This window comes from Pyrus communis, chromosome 4, assembly GCF_963583255.1.
Source record: "Pyrus communis chromosome 4, drPyrComm1.1, whole genome shotgun sequence".
Lineage (NCBI taxonomy): Eukaryota > Viridiplantae > Streptophyta > Magnoliopsida > Rosales > Rosaceae > Pyrus > Pyrus communis.
Window position 1 is genome coordinate 22,115,508 of NC_084806.1, and position 23,742 is coordinate 22,139,249.

General features: G+C 39.2%; 1 protein-coding gene across 1 annotated transcript in view; it reads left to right on the forward strand.

The window, feature by feature from the left end:
* The window catches only part of LOC137732838 (uncharacterized), a 31,535-nt gene extending 8,264 nt beyond the window's left edge, over window positions 1-23,271 (forward strand). The window contains exon 4 of the mRNA XM_068472098.1: window positions 23,266-23,271. Within this exon, the coding sequence (XP_068328199.1) occupies window positions 23,266-23,271 (6 nt within the window). The remainder of the gene's footprint in view (window positions 1-23,265) is intronic.
* The last annotated feature ends 471 nt before the right edge of the window (window positions 23,272-23,742 follow it).

A 23,742-nucleotide genomic window follows, 5' to 3' on the forward strand; every position in this document is an offset into this window, starting at 1 on the left:
AGTTGTTGGAATTTTTAGGTGTACTTCGATTCTTGTTTTCAATGTTTACTTTGTTATTACTCTTTAAGTTTGTTGTAATCATGAGTGGCTAAACCCCTAATTAGTTAGGGGAAAGTTTGAAGCCATGGATATGTTTGAAATATGAATTGATTTCTTCCAATTGTGATTTGTTAATTTGTGATTGCAATTCAATTATCATGTTTATTAAAGACTTGTTTTTGTATGTTGATTAGGGATGCATACTTAGTCTTCATGCATAAACTCGATGCTAGTTTATAAACGAGTTTCACCTAATCGTCACAAGTTTATAAACATGAGTAGTGAAGGTTGCTAGTCACAACCGCGTTAATTGAATTCTTGGCAAAAGTATCATGCATTCATAGTTACAATTGCCTCGTTAACACTTATAATTTTCATAGAGCATAATGATCTCTCATTGTATCTCTTCTATGCATTCATGTTGAGAACCATTGGAGAATGATTTGAATTGTCGCATGCATCATCCAATTCAATAACTTAAGGAAAATTTGAGAGTTAATTAGTGCATCACGGTTAACTTGGGGTGTTGAGCATCATAGTTAATGAAAAACAATTGGAGAATCGATTCATATATAAATGTGTCATGTGTGGAGAATGGACCTCTAACTAATCCATCCATCATCTTGTTTCTCAAATTCGTTTTACAATCTGTTTCGTTTATTAACTTGTTTTGTTATTTCAATTTTCGTATAAATCTAAATCCCCCTTTACTTTAATGTCCAATTTAGTTAGAAATCAATTTAGTTTGTGCTTTTAAGTGTTTTGATTCATTTTATTTCCCAATTTCGTCCAAATTCACCAAACTGCTCAAAACTGCCCAGAAAGTGATTTTAAGGCAGTTTTGAGTGTTTTGGGTGATGTTTGAGTCTTTTGGTTTGTTTTAATGTTTTAAAGTTTAGTTTTGCATTCTTTGAGTCTAGTATAGTGTTTTATATTGTGTTTTTACTTTCTTGAGTCAAGTTATTACTTAATTTCGTCCAAATTTGTGTTTGTGCTCAAATCTGCCCAGAAAGTGGTTTTTAGGCAGATTTGAGTGTGTTTGTGTTGTTTTGAGTCTTTTGGTTTGTCTTAGTGTTTTAAAGTTTAGTTTTGCATTCTTTGAGTCTAGTAAGTGTTTTATATTGTGTTCTTACGTTTTTGAGTCAATTTCACATTGATTAGCATCCCTAGTTAATCCCCGGTCTAGAACGATCCCTATTTGCTCATTTACTACAATTGTCATCCATAGGGTTTAATTTGTGTGTTTAACTATTTTCGCATCAAATTTTGGCGCCGTTGCCGGGGATTAGCAAAATTGCTAATCCCTTGTGTTTTTGCCGTATGTTTTTAGTGTAATTTACCTAGTTTTCTTATTTTGTTTTGTTTTCTTGGTTTAGGTACTAGTGCATGACGCGGAGTTCTCAAACTGTGCATGCACATATCTTGGACTTTAACGACGATTTTGAACGTGATTTGAGAAGAAAGAGGAGGCATCCCGAACCTAGTGAACCTAGTTCAAGTTCAGAGGCCGAATCTGAGTTTGAAAGTGTGGAAGAAGAAGTTATGGCAGCGGACAATCGGACCATTAAAGAGCTTTCGGCCTCGGGGTTGGCCAATGCCGCACCATTATGCATTCAATACCCCGCGGCTGCCCAAGGCAAGACCGATGAATTCGAGTTGAAGTCAAGCTTGTTGCACCACATTCCGAAATACCATGGGCTTTCCATGGAAGATCCCAACAAGCATCTCAAGGAGTTCGAGGTTGTTTGTTCGAGCATGACACCCATAAATGTCGATGGGAACATTCTAATGATGAAAGCTTTTCCATTCTCTCTTGTGGAAAAAGCTAAGGATTGGCTTTATGAATTGGCACCTGGGACCGTTACTTCTTGGGAGAGCATGAAGAGAGCGTTCTTGGAGAAGTTCTTCCCTACTTCAAGAGTCATTCTCTTGAGGAAGAAAATTAGCGGAATCCAACAAAGTCAAGGAGAATCTTTTCCGGCATACTACGAGCGTTTTAAAGCCCTTGTTGCATCATGTCCTCAACATCAAATGAAGGAGGAGCTTCTCCTTCAATATTTCTATGAGGGCCTTCTTCCCATTGAAAGGCAAATGCTCGATGCTTCGGCGGGAGGTGCATTGGTGGACAAAACTCCTATGTCGGCCAAGACCCTAATTGCAAACCGTGCTCTAAATGCACAACAATATGAAGGACTTGGGCAAAGGGACCCCCCACGGCAACACTTGAATGAGGTAAGTTCTCAATCCGATATTCAATCTCAGATAGCTAATCTTACTTCTATTGTGTCTCAGATGGCCGAAGGAATGAAGATACAAGGACCGATTGTATGTGGTGTATGTTCTATCCAAGGACACCCTTCGGAAAAATGCCCTCAATTGATTGAGAATGGGGGATGGGAGAGTGCAAATGCCATTGGATTTCCGAGCCACAATCAACCAAGGAATGATCCATATTCCAACACATACAATCCTGGTTGGAGAGACCATCCAAACTTCAAGTGGAGGGAACCTCAACAACCTCAACAACAAGGAGGCTTTAGACAACAACCCCCGGGGTTCTACACCAAGCCATTCGGCCCCAATCCAAACCAAGCACAACCTGCCCAAAACAATCAAGGTACGTCGTTGGGAAATGAAACACTTCTTAAATTACTTACCAATTTGTCTCAGGGGCAAGAGGATCAAACCAAAGCCATGCAAAACCAAGACAAAAGGGTGGATCACTTGGAGAAACAAATTGGGCAGATTGCGGAATTTGTAGGACAATTCCGAGACAAAGGCAAGCTCCCTAGCTCAACCATTGTCAATCCAAGGGGAGGATTCGAATCTGCCAAGGCAATCATGTTGAGAAGTGGTAAGGAGGTCGAAACCACCCCAAGCACGTCCAAAACAAGTCAAGAAGAGGACGTGTTGCTGCAAGAAGAGGAGGAACAAGGAATAAAGGCCACGGAAAGGGTGAAAGAATCTTTGCCGCAGCCCCCTATTGTGCCAAAACCGTCCAATATGCCTAAGGTAAGTCCAAATTCGACTTTGTCAAGTTCTATTCCACTAAACGTGCCCTTTCCTAGCAGGTTTAGGCAATCAAAGAAGGAGGAGAGTGAAAAGGACATTTTGGAAACCTTTAGGAAAGTTCAAGTTAACATTCCGCTCCTTGATGCAATCAAGCAAGTCCCTAAGTATGCCAAGTTCTTAAAAGAGCTTTGCACAACGAGGAAGAGGATTTCAAACAAGGAGGTGGTCCAGGTAAGTGAAAATGTCTCTGCTGTGTTACAAAGGAAATTACCCCCTAAATGCAAAGATCCGGGTAGTTTTACAATTCCGTGCGTTATTGGTAATACTAAGTTTGAACAATGCATGTTAGACTTAGGGGCTTCGATTAATGTTATGCCATACTCTATTTATGCATCTATGAACTTAGGTGAGCTTAAAAATGATGGTGTGATAATTCAATTAGCCGATCGTTCTAATGCATATCCAAAGGGTGTTTTGGAAGATGTTTTGGTACAGGTTGATAACTTGATTTTTCCAGCGGATTTCTACGTGCTTGACATGGAGGATTCACCCCATTCCACCCCATTACCGATTCTATTAGGGAGGCCCTTCATGAAAACAGCCCGCACCAAGATAGATGTGTTTAAAGGAACTTTAACGATGGAATTTGATGGGGAAGTCATTGATTTCAATCTTTCTGAAAGTATTAAATTTCCTAAGGACGATCATTCTTGCTTTTCTATTGATATAATTGATGATTTGGCGCAGGAATTTCTCGATTCTTTGGAGAGGGATACACTTGAAACAACAATTGCACAAGGAATTGGGCAAAAATCTGGTTTTGCCGTGCCTAGAAGTGAAGATGAGGCCGAGATGGTTGCTGCACTTGAGTCATTGCCACAACACTTTGGTAAGCCTCCAAAACCTAGTCCAATTCCTGTTTTGACTAACAAGTTGTTACCTTCAGTGATTCAGGCACCCATTCTTGAGCTTAAACCATTACCGGATCATTTGAAGTATGTCTATTTGGGAGACAATGAGACGTTGCCTGTCATAGTTTCCTTATCCCTCACAGCAATGGAGGAGGAGAAATTGATTCGGGTGTTGAAAGAGCACAAGACGGCCATAGGATGGACCTTGGCCGACATAAAGGGTATTAGTCCTACAACTTGCATGCATCGCATACTTTTAGAGGAGGGGGCTAAACCAACCAGAGAGGCTCAACGCCGGCTCAACCCTCCAATGATGGAAGTTGTGAAAAAGGAGATTATCAAGCTTCTAGATTGTGGGGTGATCTATCCTATCTCGGATAGCCGTTGGGTTTCACCGGTTCAAGTTGTGCCAAAGAAATCCGGAGTGACTGTGGTGAAGAATGAAGAAGATGAACTTGTGCCTACACGCATTCAAACCGGTTGGAGGGTGTGCATTGACTATAGAAAGCTAAATGCCGCAACAAGGAAAGATCACTTCCCTTTGCCATTCATTGATCAAATGCTTGAAAGGTTAGCCGGTCATTCTTTTTATTGCTTTCTTGATGGTTATTCGGGTTATAATCAAATTGTCATAACGCCGGATGATCAAGAAAAGACCACCTTTATTTGTCCATTTGGTACTTTTGCATATCGTCGTATGCCATTTGGTTTATGCAATGCACCGGCCACTTTCCAACGATGCATGGTAAGTATCTTCTCTGATTATGTTGAAAAGATAATTGAAGTATTTATGGACGATTTTAGTGTGTTTGGAGACTCATTTGATGCTTGTTTGCATAATCTCACTTTAATCTTGAAAAGATGCATGGAAACTAACCTTGTTTTGAATTGGGAAAAATGTCATTTTATGGTTAAACAAGGTATAGTTTTGGGTCATATCATCTCTGAAAAAGGAATTGAAGTTGATAAGTCTAAAATAGATCTTGTACGTCACTTACCCTCTCCTACGTCGGTTAGAGAGGTCCGTTCTTTTCTTGGCCATGTAGGATTCTATCGACGATTTATCAAGGACTTTTCCAAGATTGCACAACCCCTATGCCGCCTACTCCAAAAGGATGTGTCTTTTGAGTTCAACGAGGCGTGTGAGAAGGCATTCAAGCATCTAAAAGACTTACTCACCACGGCACCCATCATAACTCCCCCGGATTGGTCCATTCCCTTTGAATTGATGTGTGATGCATCGGATTATGCACTTGGGGCTGTTTTGGGTCAAAGGAAAAATAAACAGCCACATGTTATTTATTATGCTTCACGCACTTTAAATGATGCTCAATTGAATTATTCTACAACCGAAAAAGAACTTTTGGCGGTTGTATTTGCTTTAGATAAGTTTAGATCATATCTTCTTGGTACTAAAGTAATTGTTTTCACTGACCATGCAGCCTTGAAGTATCTTCTCACCAAAAAGGAGGCTAAGCCAAGACTCATTCGTTGGATACTCCTACTTCAAGAGTTCGATCTTGAAATCCGAGACAAGAAAGGGTGTGAAAACGTGGTGGCTGACCACCTAAGTAGAATGGTGCGTGAGGAAGAGTCCACCCCCATTTTAGAAACGTTTCCGGATGAGCAACTTCTGTCCATTGAGGTAAGAACCCCTTGGTATGCCGATTTGGTCAATTTCTTGGTGTCTAAGCAAGTTCCTAGTACCCTAAACAAGTTCCAACGTGATAAACTTGTTCATGATGCACGTTTTTATGTTTGGGATGATCCATATTTATGGAAATTCTGCCCAGATCAGATTGTGCGTAGATGTGTGCCCGAATCTGAATTTAATTCCATTCTTACATTCTGCCATACTTATGCATGTGGGGGACATTTTGGCACCCAAAGGACAGCCCTAAAGGTGTTACAATCTGGATTTTATTGGCCTAATCTCTTTAAAGATGCTAAAATGTTTTGTGTAACATGCGATAAGTGTCAAAGAACAGGTAACATAGGGCCTAAGGACCAAATGCCGCAACAATCTCTCTCCTTTGTGGAAATTTTTGATGTTTGGGGTATTGATTTCATGGGCCCCTTCCCTCCATCTTTTGGTTTCACTTATATCTTGCTAGCTGTCGATTATGTTTCCAAATGGGTGGAAGCCAAAGCCACCCGTACTAACGATTCTAAGGTTGTTGCAGATTTTGTGAAATCTAATATTTTTGCTAGGTTTGGGATGCCACGAGTTTTAATTAGTGATGGGGGTTCTCACTTTCGTAACCGCACCATTGAAGCTTTGCTCAAGAAGTACAACGTTACTCATAAGGTTTCCAAACCTTATCACCCTCAAACCAATGGGCAAGCGGAGGTTTCAAATAGGGAGATCAAACAAGTCCTAGAGAAAACCGTGGGACCCTCAAGAAGAGATTGGAGTTTGCGCTTGGACGATGCATTGTGGGCCTATCGTACGGCTTACAAAACTCCCCTTGGCATGTCACCTTTTCGGCTTATATATGGTAAGCCATGTCATTTGCCCGTTGAGTTAGAGCACAAGGCACATTGGGCTGTGAAAACCTTCAATTTGGACATAGACGCTGCTGGAGTTCATAGGAAGCTCCAATTAGATGAACTTGAGGAGATTAGGAACGAGGCTTACGAGAATGCTCGCATCTACAAGGACAAGACGAAGGCTTATCATGATAAGATGCTTCGTACCAAAACGTTCTCCAAGGGGCAGAAAGTGTTGCTTTTTGATTCAAGACTTCGGTTATTCCCTGGTAAGTTACGTTCTAAATGGATTGGACCTCTTGTTGTTACTAATGTTTTTCCTCATGGTGCAGTCCAAGTCCAAAGCTTAAAAAGTGGCCACGAGTTCAAGGTGAACGGACATAGATTGAAGCCATACTATGAGAACTTTGTGGAGCATGTCGTGGAGGAGATCCCACTCCATGCCGTGGGCTCTTAAGGAGCATGAACGTGTCTTCGTCCGGCTGCAAGACGTTAAAGAAAGCGCTACTTGGGAGGCAACCCATGCAATTCAACAAAGGAAGCTCAAGGAATCACTCCAATTCCAGATTTGCGTTCCTAAACCCTTCACTTTGTTGTTTATTTCGAATCTGCCTATTTAGTTGTTTTACTTGCTGTTTGTGTGTTTCTTTGTGTTTTGTGTGATTTTATGCTTGAAACATTGAGGACAATGTTTGATTTAAGTGTGTGGGGGTAACTAAGTGTTTTTGATGCAAATTAATGGGATTTTATCACCCTTTACTTATAGACTTGTTCCTTGCTGTTTTTAAGTGTTTTTAAGCAGTTTTGGTGTGTTTTGAAGTAAAAATCCGAAAATCACATAAAAATTTGAAAAATTTGTTTTAAAAACCCAAAAAGAGTTGTTTTCAAAGTGTTCTTGTGTGAGAATTTGTGTGCCATAGGCACGGCATGAATGAAAAGAAAAAGAAAAAGAAAAAAAAAAGGCGTGAAAAGTATGAAAAAGAGTTGAAAAGTTGTGAAAAAGAATTCCAAAGTATTGTTTGTTGAAGTAAGGGTCCAAAACAATGAATTCGGCCCTAAGGAGTTGTCTAAGTCTTCCCCTTGTGTTTTAAAGTTAATTTCTGCAATCTAAATGAATTCTAAGTCTTAAGTACACTACTTTGCTTACTATTACTTGAAGAACGCTTGTTCTCCTTATCTTTTCTTTGTTAACCACTACCCCAAGCCCCGTTACAACCCTTGACTTCATTCTTGAGTGTTATGTGTTTCAATTTGTGGAGTTTGAATTTGGTATGAGCATATGGTCATTAGTTCTCGCATCTAAGTAGTAGCATTCCATTCATGAGATCATTTCTAAACATGCTTATTAACTCCATAAATTGCGTTCTTTGTTATACGTATATGTGAGCATTCGTTTTCATATTTACATCAATCTTCTCACATATAACTAGTATAGGGTGTGTAGTTAGAAAATCTGAGTGAAAATTGAGTGCATATCTTGTAAGGATTGAGCAAATTCTCTAAGGCATGTTACTACATTCAAAACATTCTTTTAATCGATTAATTGTGAACTAGTAAGTGGTGACTATGATTAAGTATGTTTTCAATTGTAAAGATGACTCAAATCTGTGGGGATGATGATTTTTAACTTGTCATGTACCATTGGAAATCCCTGAGGTGAACGTTGGAAGGTTTAGGTTATGTTTTGTTTCTTTGTTTTGCTCGAGGACTAGCAAAAGCTAAGTGTGGGGGAATTTGATAGAAGCATATTTATGCGCCTTTGTTAGCTAGTTCTTATGCATTTATGTTGTGTTTTCTTACTTAATTTAGTGTTTAAAGTCATTTTCGTGTGTTTATAGGTTCATATGGCTAAGGATGCAAAAGGATGCCTTTCGGAGCCTTTTGGAGCAAATTAGAGATTGGAATGGATTGCATATGCTTAAAGCCAAGTAGATGGACGAAATTGAAGACCAAAGGAATGAAAATGAAGAACAAAGAGTTCACATTCATCACCAACACAACCATACATCCACACATTCTTTCTCCATCATTGCCGTGCAAAACACCATCATTACAGCCACATGCACATTCCACTTAATCACTTCAGATTTCCACCATCAACAAAGAACCATTCATTAATCATTTACACTTTAATCATTCAACCACATTCACACATCACCCATTCACCTTTGTGCCATGCTTCTACCTTTGTTCAAGCCCTTCCACATAACCTGCCTTCATTCATTCAGAAAAAGCATTCCTTGCCGTGGCTTACATGCACTTCCCACTACCTTTCATTTCAGCCAAATCACATGCATTCCCACATGCATTTCCACCCACATACACCCATAATCATTCAACACATGCATCCATAATCATCTCTCAAAACCGTGCATTTCATGTTCATTCCAACCTTTATTCCACATGCACTCCCTTTAAATAATCAACCCACATGCACCATTCAAACATAAACCCATTCACCACCAGAAAACAACCATGCCGTGGGTTCCCATTCCAGATTTCCAACATTCCCTTTTATTTTCTGTCAAAACACATGCATTCCCACCCTTTAATCACATGCATTTCTGCCACATGCATCTCCCATCACCATTTCAGCTTTCCACCTAATTCCTAGTCATCATGTTCCCCCCATTTCACCTATAAATAAGCATGCATTGCAGCCACAAAACACACACTCTTCCATTTCAGAAAACCATCTCTCATACACATTCATTCACGCCAGAAATTCCTCCCCTCTCTCTAGCACTACCATACTTCACCATTCTTCATATTTTCTGCCCAAAAACACTCCTTACCTTCCCCTACATCCATCCCTACCCTAAACACATCCTTCTACATCATCCATAACCCCCAAAACTCACCAAAACCCCTTGTGCCGCAGCAACTAGAGGAGAAGAGGCCTAAACGTTCATACAATTCAAGATTGAGTTGTTGGAATTTTTAGGTGTACTTCGATTCTTGTTTTCAATGTTTACTTTGTTATTACTCTTTAAGTTTGTTGTAATCATGAGTGGCTAAACCCCTAATTAGTTAGGGGAAAGTTTGAAGCCATGGATATGTTTGAAATATGAATTGATTTCTTCCAATTGTGATTTGTTAATTTGTGATTGCAATTCAATTATCATGTTTATTAAAGACTTGTTTTTGTATGTTGATTAGGGATGCATACTTAGTCTTCATGCATAAACTCGATGCTAGTTTATAAACGAGTTTCACCTAATCGTCACAAGTTTATAAACATGAGTAGTGAAGGTTGCTAGTCACAACCGCGTTAATTGAATTCTTGGCAAAAGTATCATGCATTCATAGTTACAATTGCCTCGTTAACACTTATAATTTTCATAGAGCATAATGATCTCTCATTGTATCTCTTCTATGCATTCATGTTGAGAACCATTGGAGAATGATTTGAATTGTCGCATGCATCATCCAATTCAATAACTTAAGGAAAATTTGAGAGTTAATTAGTGCATCACGGTTAACTTGGGGTGTTGAGCATCATAGTTAATGAAAAACAATTGGAGAATCGATTCATATATAAATGTGTCATGTGTGGAGAATGGACCTCTAACTAATCCATCCATCATCTTGTTTCTCAAATTCGTTTTACAATCTGTTTCGTTTATTAACTTGTTTTGTTATTTCAATTTTCGTATAAATCTAAATCCCCCTTTACTTTAATGTCCAATTTAGTTAGAAATCAATTTAGTTTGTGCTTTTAAGTGTTTTGATTCATTTTATTTCCCAATTTCGTCCAAATTCACCAAACTGCTCAAAACTGCCCAGAAAGTGATTTTAAGGCAGTTTTGAGTGTTTTGGGTGATGTTTGAGTCTTTTGGTTTGTTTTAATGTTTTAAAGTTTAGTTTTGCATTCTTTGAGTCTAGTATAGTGTTTTATATTGTGTTTTTACTTTCTTGAGTCAAGTTATTACTTAATTTCGTCCAAATTTGTGTTTGTGCTCAAATCTGCCCAGAAAGTGGTTTTTAGGCAGATTTGAGTGTGTTTGTGTTGTTTTGAGTCTTTTGGTTTGTCTTAGTGTTTTAAAGTTTAGTTTTGCATTCTTTGAGTCTAGTAAGTGTTTTATATTGTGTTCTTACGTTTTTGAGTCAATTTCACATTGATTAGCATCCCTAGTTAATCCCCGGTCTAGAACGATCCCTATTTGCTCATTTACTACAATTGTCATCCATAGGGTTTAATTTGTGTGTTTAACTATTTTCGCATCAAATTTTGGCGCCGTTGCCGGGGATTAGCAAAATTGCTAATCCCTTGTGTTTTTGCCGTATGTTTTTAGTGTAATTTACCTAGTTTTCTTATTTTGTTTTGTTTTCTTGGTTTAGGTACTAGTGCATGACGCGGAGTTCTCAAACTGTGCATGCACATATCTTGGACTTTAACGACGATTTTGAACGTGATTTGAGAAGAAAGAGGAGGCATCCCGAACCTAGTGAACCTAGTTCAAGTTCAGAGGCCGAATCTGAGTTTGAAAGTGTGGAAGAAGAAGTTATGGCAGCGGACAATCGGACCATTAAAGAGCTTTCGGCCTCGGGGTTGGCCAATGCCGCACCATTATGCATTCAATACCCCGCGGCTGCCCAAGGCAAGACCGATGAATTCGAGTTGAAGTCAAGCTTGTTGCACCACATTCCGAAATACCATGGGCTTTCCATGGAAGATCCCAACAAGCATCTCAAGGAGTTCGAGGTTGTTTGTTCGAGCATGACACCCATAAATGTCGATGGGAACATTCTAATGATGAAAGCTTTTCCATTCTCTCTTGTGGAAAAAGCTAAGGATTGGCTTTATGAATTGGCACCTGGGACCGTTACTTCTTGGGAGAGCATGAAGAGAGCGTTCTTGGAGAAGTTCTTCCCTACTTCAAGAGTCATTCTCTTGAGGAAGAAAATTAGCGGAATCCAACAAAGTCAAGGAGAATCTTTTCCGGCATACTACGAGCGTTTTAAAGCCCTTGTTGCATCATGTCCTCAACATCAAATGAAGGAGGAGCTTCTCCTTCAATATTTCTATGAGGGCCTTCTTCCCATTGAAAGGCAAATGCTCGATGCTTCGGCGGGAGGTGCATTGGTGGACAAAACTCCTATGTCGGCCAAGACCCTAATTGCAAACCGTGCTCTAAATGCACAACAATATGAAGGACTTGGGCAAAGGGACCCCCCACGGCAACACTTGAATGAGGTAAGTTCTCAATCCGATATTCAATCTCAGATAGCTAATCTTACTTCTATTGTGTCTCAGATGGCCGAAGGAATGAAGATACAAGGACCGATTGTATGTGGTGTATGTTCTATCCAAGGACACCCTTCGGAAAAATGCCCTCAATTGATTGAGAATGGGGGATGGGAGAGTGCAAATGCCATTGGATTTCCGAGCCACAATCAACCAAGGAATGATCCATATTCCAACACATACAATCCTGGTTGGAGAGACCATCCAAACTTCAAGTGGAGGGAACCTCAACAACCTCAACAACAAGGAGGCTTTAGACAACAACCCCCGGGGTTCTACACCAAGCCATTCGGCCCCAATCCAAACCAAGCACAACCTGCCCAAAACAATCAAGGTACGTCGTTGGGAAATGAAACACTTCTTAAATTACTTACCAATTTGTCTCAGGGGCAAGAGGATCAAACCAAAGCCATGCAAAACCAAGACAAAAGGGTGGATCACTTGGAGAAACAAATTGGGCAGATTGCGGAATTTGTAGGACAATTCCGAGACAAAGGCAAGCTCCCTAGCTCAACCATTGTCAATCCAAGGGGAGGATTCGAATCTGCCAAGGCAATCATGTTGAGAAGTGGTAAGGAGGTCGAAACCACCCCAAGCACGTCCAAAACAAGTCAAGAAAAGGACGTGTTGCTGCAAGAAGAGGAGGAACAAGGAATAAAGGCCACGGAAAGGGTGAAAGAATCTTTGCCGCAGCCCCCTATTGTGCCAAAACCGTCCAATATGCCTAAGGTAAGTCCAAATTCGACTTTGTCAAGTTCTATTCCACTAAACGTGCCCTTTCCTAGCAGGTTTAGGCAATCAAAGAAGGAGGAGAGTGAAAAGGACATTTTGGAAACCTTTAGGAAAGTTCAAGTTAACATTCCGCTCCTTGATGCAATCAAGCAAGTCCCTAAGTATGCCAAGTTCTTAAAAGAGCTTTGCACAACGAGGAAGAGGATTTCAAACAAGGAGGTGGTCCAGGTAAGTGAAAATGTCTCTGCTGTGTTACAAAGGAAATTACCCCCTAAATGCAAAGATCCGGGTAGTTTTACAATTCCGTGCGTTATTGGTAATACTAAGTTTGAACAATGCATGTTAGACTTAGGGGCTTCGATTAATGTTATGCCATACTCTATTTATGCATCTATGAACTTAGGTGAGCTTAAAAATGATGGTGTGATAATTCAATTAGCCGATCGTTCTAATGCATATCCAAAGGGTGTTTTGGAAGATGTTTTGGTACAGGTTGATAACTTGATTTTTCCAGCGGATTTCTACGTGCTTGACATGGAGGATTCACCCCATTCCACCCCATTACCGATTCTATTAGGGAGGCCCTTCATGAAAACAGCCCGCACCAAGATAGATGTGTTTAAAGGAACTTTAACGATGGAATTTGATGGGGAAGTCATTGATTTCAATCTTTCTGAAAGTATTAAATTTCCTAAGGACGATCATTCTTGCTTTTCTATTGATATAATTGATGATTTGGCGCAGGAATTTCTCGATTCTTTGGAGAGGGATACACTTGAAACAACAATTGCACAAGGAATTGGGCAAAAATCTGGTTTTGCCGTGCCTAGAAGTGAAGATGAGGCCGAGATGGTTGCTGCACTTGAGTCATTGCCACAACACTTTGGTAAGCCTCCAAAACCGAGTCCAATTCCTGTTTTGACTAACAAGTTGTTACCTTCAGTGATTCAGGCACCCATTCTTGAGCTTAAACCATTGCCGGATCATTTGAAGTATGTCTATTTGGGAGACAATGAGACGTTGCCTGTCATAGTTTCCTTATCCCTCACAGCAATGGAGGAGGAGAAATTGATTCGGGTGTTGAAAGAGCACAAGACGGCCATAGGATGGACCTTGGCCGACATAAAGGGTATTAGTCCTACAACTTGCATGCATCGCATACTTTTAGAGGAGGGGGCTAAACCAACCAGAGAGGCTCAACGCCGGCTCAACCCTCCAATGATGGAAGTTGTGAAAAAGGAGATTATCAAGCTTCTAGATTGTGGGGTGATCTATCCTATCTCGGATAGCCGTTGGGTTTCACCGGTTCAAGTTGTGCCAAAGAAATCCGGAGTGACTGTGGTGAAGAATGAAGAAGATGAACTTGTGCCTACACGCATTCAAACCGGTTGGAGGGTGTGCATTGACTATAGAAAGCTAAATGCCGCAACAAGGAAAGATCACTTCCCTTTGCCATTCATTGATCAAATGCTTGAAAGGTTAGCCGGTCATTCTTTTTATTGCTTTCTTGATGGTTATTCGGGTTATAATCAAATTGTCATAACGCCGGATGATCAAGAAAAGACCACCTTTACTTGTCCATTTGGTACTTTTGCATATCGTCGTATGCCATTTGGTTTATGCAATGCACCGGCCACTTTCCAACGATGCATGGTAAGTATCTTCTCTGATTATGTTGAAAAGATAATTGAAGTATTTATGGACGATTTTAGTGTGTTTGGAGACTCATTTGATGCTTGTTTGCATAATCTCACTTTAATCTTGAAAAGATGCATGGAAACTAACCTTGTTTTGAATTGGGAAAAATGTCATTTTATGGTTAAACAAGGTATAGTTTTGGGTCATATCATCTCTGAAAAAGGAATTGAAGTTGATAAGTCTAAAATAGATCTTGTACGTCACTTACCCTCTCCTACGTCGGTTAGAGAGGTCCGTTCTTTTCTTGGCCATGTAGGATTCTATCGACGATTTATCAAGGACTTTTCCAAGATTGCACAACCCCTATGCCGCCTACTCCAAAAGGATGTGTCTTTTGAGTTCAACGAGGCGTGTGAGAAGGCATTCAAGCATCTAAAAGACTTACTCACCACGGCACCCATCATAACTCCCCCGGATTGGTCCATTCCCTTTGAATTGATGTGTGATGCATCGGATTATGCACTTGGGGCTGTTTTGGGTCAAAGGAAAAATAAACAGCCACATGTTATTTATTATGCTTCACGCACTTTAAATGATGCTCAATTGAATTATTCTACAACCGAAAAAGAACTTTTGGCGGTTGTATTTGCTTTAGATAAGTTTAGATCATATCTTCTTGGTACTAAAGTAATTGTTTTCACTGACCATGCAGCCTTGAAGTATCTTCTCACCAAAAAGGAGGCTAAGCCAAGACTCATTCGTTGGATACTCCTACTTCAAGAGTTCGATCTTGAAATCCGAGACAAGAAAGGGTGTGAAAACGTGGTGGCTGACCACCTAAGTAGAATGGTGCGTGAGGAAGAGTCCACCCCCATTTTAGAAACGTTTCCGGATGAGCAACTTCTGTCCATTGAGGTAAGAACCCCTTGGTATGCCGATTTGGTCAATTTCTTGGTGTCTAAGCAAGTTCCTAGTACCCTAAACAAGTTCCAACGTGATAAACTTGTTCATGATGCACGTTTTTATGTTTGGGATGATCCATATTTATGGAAATTCTGCCCAGATCAGATTGTGCGTAGATGTGTGCCCGAATCTGAATTTAATTCCATTCTTACATTCTGCCATACTTATGCATGTGGGGGACATTTTGGCACCCAAAGGACAGCCCTAAAGGTGTTACAATCTGGATTTTATTGGCCTAATCTCTTTAAAGATGCTAAAATGTTTTGTGTAACATGCGATAAGTGTCAAAGAACAGGTAACATAGGGCCTAAGGACCAAATGCCGCAACAATCTCTCTCCTTTGTGGAAATTTTTGATGTTTGGGGTATTGATTTCATGGGCCCCTTCCCTCCATCTTTTGGTTTCACTTATATCTTGCTAGCTGTCGATTATGTTTCCAAATGGGTGGAAGCCAAAGCCACCCGTACTAACGATTCTAAGGTTGTTGCAGATTTTGTGAAATCTAATATTTTTGCTAGGTTTGGGATGCCACGAGTTTTAATTAGTGATGGGGGTTCTCACTTTCGTAACCGCACCATTGAAGCTTTGCTCAAGAAGTACAACGTTACTCATAAGGTTTCCAAACCTTATCACCCTCAAACCAATGGGCAAGCGGAGGTTTCAAATAGGGAGATCAAACAAGTCCTAGAGAAAACCGTGGGACCCTCAAGAAGAGATTGGAGTTTGCGCTTGGACGATGCATTGTGGGCCTATCGTACGGCTTACAAAACTCCCCTTGGCATGTCACCTTTTCGGCTTATATATGGTAAGCCATGTCATTTGCCCGTTGAGTTAGAGCACAAGGCACATTGGGCTGTGAAAACCTTCAATTTGGACATAGACGCTGCTGGAGTTCATAGGAAGCTCCAATTAGATGAACTTGAGGAGATTAGGAACGAGGCTTACGAGAATGCTCGCATCTACAAGGACAAGACGAAGGCTTATCATGATAAGATGCTTCGTACCAAAACGTTCTCCAAGGGGCAGAAAGTGTTGCTTTTTGATTCAAGACTTCGGTTATTCCCTGGTAAGTTACGTTCTAAATGGATTGGACCTCTTGTTGTTACTAATGTTTTTCCTCATGGTGCAGTCCAAGTCCAAAGCTTAAAAAGTGGCCACGAGTTCAAGGTGAACGGACATAGATTGAAGCCATACTATGAGAACTTTGTGGAGCATGTCGTGGAGGAGATCCCACTCCATGCCGTGGGCTCTTAAGGAGCATGAACGTGTCTTCGTCCGGCTGCAAGACGTTAAAGAAAGCGCTACTTGGGAGGCAACCCATGCAATTCAACAAAGGAAGCTCAAGGAATCACTCCAATTCCAGATTTGCGTTCCTAAACCCTTCACTTTGTTGTTTATTTCGAATCTGCCTATTTAGTTGTTTTACTTGCTGTTTGTGTGTTTCTTTGTGTTTTGTGTGATTTTATGCTTGAAACATTGAGGACAATGTTTGATTTAAGTGTGTGGGGGTAACTAAGTGTTTTTGATGCAAATTAATGGGATTTTATCACCCTTTACTTATAGACTTGTTCCTTGCTGTTTTTAAGTGTTTTTAAGCAGTTTTGGTGTGTTTTAGTGTGTTTTGAAGTAAAAATCCGAAAATCACATAAAAATTTGAAAAATTTGTTTTAAAAACCCAAAAAGAGTTGTTTTCAAAGTGTTCTTGTGTGAGAATTTGTGTGCCATAGGCACGGCATGAATGAAAAGAAAAAGAAAAAGAAAAAAAAAAGGCGTGAAAAGTATGAAAAAGAGTTGAAAAGTTGTGAAAAAGAATTCCAAAGTATTGTTTGTTGAAGTAAGGGTCCAAAACAATGAATTCGGCCCTAAGGAGTTGTCTAAGTCTTCCCCTTGTGTTTTAAAGTTAATTTCTGCAATCTAAATGAATTCTAAGTCTTAAGTACACTACTTTGCTTACTATTACTTGAAGAACGCTTGTTCTCCTTATCTTTTCTTTGTTAACCACTACCCCAAGCCCCGTTACAACCCTTGACTTCATTCTTGAGTGTTATGTGTTTCAATTTGTGGAGTTTGAATTTGGTATGAGCATATGGTCATTAGTTCTCGCATCTAAGTAGTAGCATTCCATTCATGAGATCATTTCTAAACATGCTTATTAACTCCATAAATTGCGTTCTTTGTTATACGTATATGTGAGCATTCGTTTTCATATTTACATCAATCTTCTCACATATAACTAGTATAGGGTGTGTAGTTAGAAAATCTGAGTGAAAATTGAGTGCATATCTTGTAAGGATTGAGCAAATTCTCTAAGGCATGTTACTACATTCAAAACATTCTTTTAATCGATTAATTGTGAACTAGTAAGTGGTGACTATGATTAAGTATGTTTTCAATTGTAAAGATGACTCAAATCTGTGGGGATGATGATTTTTAACTTGTCATGTACCATTGGAAATCCCTGAGGTGAACGTTGGAAGGTTTAGGTTATGTTTTGTTTCTTTGTTTTGCTCGAGGACTAGCAAAAGCTAAGTGTGGGGGAATTTGATAGAAGCATATTTATGCGCCTTTGTTAGCTAGTTCTTATGCATTTATGTTGTGTTTTCTTACTTAATTTAGTGTTTAAAGTCATTTTCGTGTGTTTATAGGTTCATATGGCTAAGGATGCAAAAGGATGCCTTTCGGAGCCTTTTGGAGCAAATTAGAGATTGGAATGGATTGCATATGCTTAAAGCCAAGTAGATGGACGAAATTGAAGACCAAAGGAATGAAAATGAAGAACAAAGAGTTCACATTCATCACCAACACAACCATACATCCACACATTCTTTCTCCATCATTGCCGTGCAAAACACCATCATTACAGCCACATGCACATTCCACTTAATCACTTCAGATTTCCACCATCAACAAAGAACCATTCATTAATCATTTACACTTTAATCATTCAACCACATTCACACATCACCCATTCACCTTTGTGCCATGCTTCTACCTTTGTTCAAGCCCTTCCACATAACCTGCCTTCATTCATTCAGAAAAAGCATTCCTTGCCGTGGCTTACATGCACTTCCCACTACCTTTCATTTCAGCCAAATCACATGCATTCCCACATGCATTTCCACCCACATACACCCATAATCATTCAACACATGCATCCATAATCATCTCTCAAAACCGTGCATTTCATGTTCATTCCAACCTTTATTCCACATGCACTCCCTTTAAATAATCAACCCACATGCACCATTCAAACATAAACCCATTCACCACCAGAAAACAACCATGCCGTGGGTTCCCATTCCAGATTTCCAACATTCCCTTTTATTTTCTGTCAAAACACATGCATTCCCACCCTTTAATCACATGCATTTCTGCCACATGCATCTCCCATCACCATTTCAGCTTTCCACCTAATTCCTAGTCATCATGTTCCCCCCATTTCACCTATAAATAAGCATGCATTGCAGCCACAAAACACACACTCTTCCATTTCAGAAAACCATCTCTCATACACATTCATTCACGCCAGAAATTCCTCCCCTCTCTCTAGCACTACCATACTTCACCATTCTTCATATTTTCTGCCCAAAAACACTCCTTACCTTCCCCTACATCCATCCCTACCCTAAACACATCCTTCTACATCATCCATAACCCCCAAAACTCACCAAAACCCCTTGTGCCGCAGCAACTAGAGGAGAAGAGGCCTAAACGTTCATACAATTCAAGATTGAGTTGTTGGAATTTTTAGGTGTACTTCGATTCTTGTTTTCAATGTTTACTTTGTTATTACTCTTTAAGTTTGTTGTAATCATGAGTGGCTAAACCCCTAATTAGTTAGGGGAAAGTTTGAAGCCATGGATATGTTTGAAATATGAATTGATTTCTTCCAATTGTGATTTGTTAATTTGTGATTGCAATTCAATTATCATGTTTATTAAAGACTTGTTTTTGTATGTTGATTAGGGATGCATACTTAGTCTTCATGCATAAACTCGATGCTAGTTTATAAACGAGTTTCACCTAATCGTCACAAGTTTATAAACATGAGTAGTGAAGGTTGCTAGTCACAACCGCGTTAATTGAATTCTTGGCAAAAGTATCATGCATTCATAGTTACAATTGCCTCGTTAACACTTATAATTTTCATAGAGCATAATGATCTCTCATTGTATCTCTTCTATGCATTCATGTTGAGAACCATTGGAGAATGATTTGAATTGTCGCATGCATCATCCAATTCAATAACTTAAGGAAAATTTGAGAGTTAATTAGTGCATCACGGTTAACTTGGGGTGTTGAGCATCATAGTTAATGAAAAACAATTGGAGAATCGATTCATATATAAATGTGTCATGTGTGGAGAATGGACCTCTAACTAATCCATCCATCATCTTGTTTCTCAAATTCGTTTTACAATCTGTTTCGTTTATTAACTTGTTTTGTTATTTCAATTTTCGTATAAATCTAAATCCCCCTTTACTTTAATGTCCAATTTAGTTAGAAATCAATTTAGTTTGTGCTTTTAAGTGTTTTGATTCATTTTATTTCCCAATTTCGTCCAAATTCACCAAACTGCTCAAAACTGCCCAGAAAGTGATTTTAAGGCAGTTTTGAGTGTTTTGGGTGATGTTTGAGTCTTTTGGTTTGTTTTAATGTTTTAAAGTTTAGTTTTGCATTCTTTGAGTCTAGTATAGTGTTTTATATTGTGTTTTTACTTTCTTGAGTCAAGTTATTACTTAATTTCGTCCAAATTTGTGTTTGTGCTCAAATCTGCCCAGAAAGTGGTTTTTAGGCAGATTTGAGTGTGTTTGTGTTGTTTTGAGTCTTTTGGTTTGTCTTAGTGTTTTAAAGTTTAGTTTTGCATTCTTTGAGTCTAGTAAGTGTTTTATATTGTGTTCTTACGTTTTTGAGTCAATTTCACATTGATTAGCATCCCTAGTTAATCCCCGGTCTAGAACGATCCCTATTTGCTCATTTACTACAATTGTCATCCATAGGGTTTAATTTGTGTGTTTAACTATTTTCGCATCATGCATGATTCTGAATGTCATTCAATTTTGAGTTTTTGTCATACATATGCATGTGGAGGGCACTTTGGCACACAACGCACGGCCCTCAAAGTGTTACAATGTGGATTTTATTGGCCTAGTATTTTTAAGGATGCTAGAACGTTTTGCTTAACATGTGATAAATGCCAAAGAATGGGTGGAATTAGTGCAAAGGACCAAGTGCCGCAGGTTTCTATCCTAAATGTTGAAATTTTTGATGTTTGGGGTATTGATTTTATGGGTCCCTTCCCTTCATCGTATGGTTTCATGTATATTTTGCTTGCGGTTGATTATGTGTCAAAATGGGTGGAAGCCAAGGCCACTCGGACTAATGATTCTAAAGTGGTTGCAGATTTTATTAGAACTAACATTTTTGCAAGGTTTGGAATGCCACGAGTGATCATTAGTGATGGAGGGTCACACTTTTGCAATCGGACCATTGAAGCATTATTGAGGAAATACCATGTCACCCATAAGGTTTCTACACCTTATCATCCTCAAACGAATGGCCAAGCCGAGGTTTCCAACCGAGAGATCAAGCAAATACTTGAGAAGACCGTTGGGCCAACAAGGAAGGATTGGAGCTTACGGTTAGATGATGCACTTTGGGCGTATCGTACGGCGTACAAAACCCCCATTGGGATGTCCCCCTTTCGACTTGTCTATGGCAAGGCGTGCCATCTTCCCGTTGAATTGGAGCACAAAGCACTTTGGGCCATCAAGAAGTTTAACATGAACCTCGATGAAGCGGGAAGTCAAAGGAGATGGCAATTAAATGAGCTTGATGAGATAAGGCACGAGGCGTACGATAATGCAAGCATTTACAAGCAAAAGACCAAAGCTTTCCATGATAACATGATCCGTGGGAAATCATTCTCAATTGGGCAGAAAGTGTTATTGTTCAATTCCCGATTACGTTTGTTTCCTGGTAAGTTACGTTCTAAGTGGATTGGACCATTTGTTATTACTAATGTTTTTGTTCATGGTGCAGTCCAAATCCAAAGCTTGAAAACGGGACATGAATTCAAGGTGAACGGGCATCGTTTGAAGCCCTATTATGACACCTTTGTGGAGCATGCCGTGGATGACATACCCTTGGAAGCCGTGGGCCCTAGTAAGGAGTGAATGAGGTCTTCGTCCGGCTGTACGACGTAAAAGCAAGCGCTACTTGGGAGGCAACCCATGCATTCAACAAAGGAAGACCTAGAAAGCACTCCAATTCCAGATTTGCGTTCCTAAACCCTTCTCTTTGTTGATTCTTTCTAATCTGCCTATTTAGTTGTTTTACTTGCTGTTTGTGTGGTTCTTTGTGTGATTCTATGCTTAAAACATTGAGGACAATGTTTGATTTAAGTGTGGGGGGGTAACTAAGTGTTTTTCATGCAAATTCGTGGGATTTTATCACCCATTATTTCAAAACTTGTTCCTTGCTGTTTTTAAGTGTTTTTAAGCAGTTTTGGTGTGTTAAATTTAGTATGTTTTGAAGTAAAAATCCGAAAATCAAAGAAAAATTTGAAAAATTTGTTTTAAAAAAACCCAAAAAAGAGTTATTTTTGTGTGTTTGTTTGTGTCTTAGGGTACCTTCCAACACAATGATGAGGATTTGGTTTTTAAATACATGGCTGTTAAAGAGAGTGATTAACATGGATGAAAGTTTGATTTACTCTATGTTTATGCTTGGTTGTGGTTATAACTTATGACTTCACATGTAATCAAAAAGAAGAAAAAAATTAGTTTTTGTAACATGCTTGAAGGAAGGAACTCAAACTAATGCTACAACCTTGTGAGATTTGAGCCTAAACGTTTATTTGGAGAGTTAAAATCTGTGCATTCTTGGTTTCTAAAGTCGTTGCATGATCTCATTTTTCTTTGCTTGGTTACTACTTAGAAGGCGTTTCATCATTTAGTTCCAAATACTAGAACTCATGCCAATTTCATTCAAAACATGTTATTGAATTGCATAACACATATTCAAGATGAAGTTAGTAGTGACCACCATAGCCAAATTGCCATATTTCCCTATTTCATTTGTTTGTAGGATTTAACCCCGTTGAGCCTTGTGTAGCCTACTTTCTTTGTTAACCCACAATTATCCTCACCTAGCCTAGAGTAGGACCACCCATACCTTTGTTCTTGAAGCATAGTAAAAGCATAACTCAAAGATGAATTCCTTTTGATCATTGCATTGTAGAAAACAAGTGTGGGGGAAGGATTCTTGATACATGGGTGTGCCAAAGTCTTGAATGAGGCACGGCAAAGAAAAAAAAAAAAAAAAAAAAAAAAAAAAAGAGAAAAAGTTGAAAAGTTGAGAAAAAGAGTTCCAAAGTATTGTTTGTTGAAGAAAGGGTCCAAAACAATGAATTCGGCCCTAAGGAGTTGTCTAAATCTTTCCCTTGTGTTTTAAAGTTAATTTCTGCAATCTAAGTGAATTCTAAGTCTCAATTTCATTGTTTTGCTTACTATTGCTTGAAGAACGTTTGTTTTCCCTATCCTCTCCTTGTTAACCAACACCCCAAGCCCCATTACAACCCTAAACTTCTATCTTGAGTGTTATGTGTGTCAATTTGTGGAGTTTGAATTTGGTATGAGCATATAATGTCACTGGTTCTCGCATCTAAGTAGTAGCATTCCATTCATGAGATCATATCTAAACATGCTTCTTAACTCTAGAAATTGCATTCGTTGTGAAACATATATGTGAGCATTCGTTTTCATATCTACATCAATCTTCTCACATATGACTAGTATAGGGTGTGGAGTTAGAAAATCTGAGTGAAAATAGAGTGTCTATCTTGTAAGGAATTGAGGGAATTCTCTAAGGCATGTTACTACATTCAAAGCATTGTGTTAATTGATTACTTGTGAACAAGTGAGTAGTGGCTTTAATTAAGTATGTGCTTGTGTAAAGAGGACTCAAATCTGTGGGGATAATGATCTTTAACATGTCATGTGCATTGGAAATCCCTGAGGCAAACGTTGGAAGGTTTAGGTTTTGTTTTGGTTAGTTGTTTCATTTTGTTTTCTTTTTTTTTTGTTTGTTTTGCTCGAGGACTAGCAAAAGCTAAGTGTGGGGGAATTTGATAGGAGCATATTTATGCGCCTTAGTTAGCTAGTTCTTATGCATTTTTGTTATGTTTTCTTAGTTAAAGTAGTCTTTTAAGCTACTTTTATGTGTTTTCAGGTTTAAAGGACATAATACATGAAATAATGCAATTTGGAGCTTTTGGAGCAAAAATGAGCTGGAATGTGGTGTATGCAAATGGAGCACGAGGAATGGACGAGGTTGAAGGTCGAAGGAGCTTAAGAAATGAAGAAATGAAAGTGAAGAGCAAAGAAGTCAGAATTGGCAACCAAAGTTTCTGATTTTGCTCACTATTTCTTTAAAAACCTTTGTTTTCCATATCCCTTCTTTGTTATCCACATACCCCAAGCCCCGTTACAACCCTTGACTTCTATCTTGAGTGTTGTGTATTTCAATTTGTGGAGTTTGAACTTGGTATGGGCTTATGGTGTCACTGGTTCTCGCGTCTAAGTAGTAGCATTCCATTCATGAGATCATATCTAAACATGCTTATTAACTCCAGAAAATGCTTTCCTTATTATAACATATGTGAGTGTTCGTCTACATGTTTACATCAATCTTCTCACATATACCTAG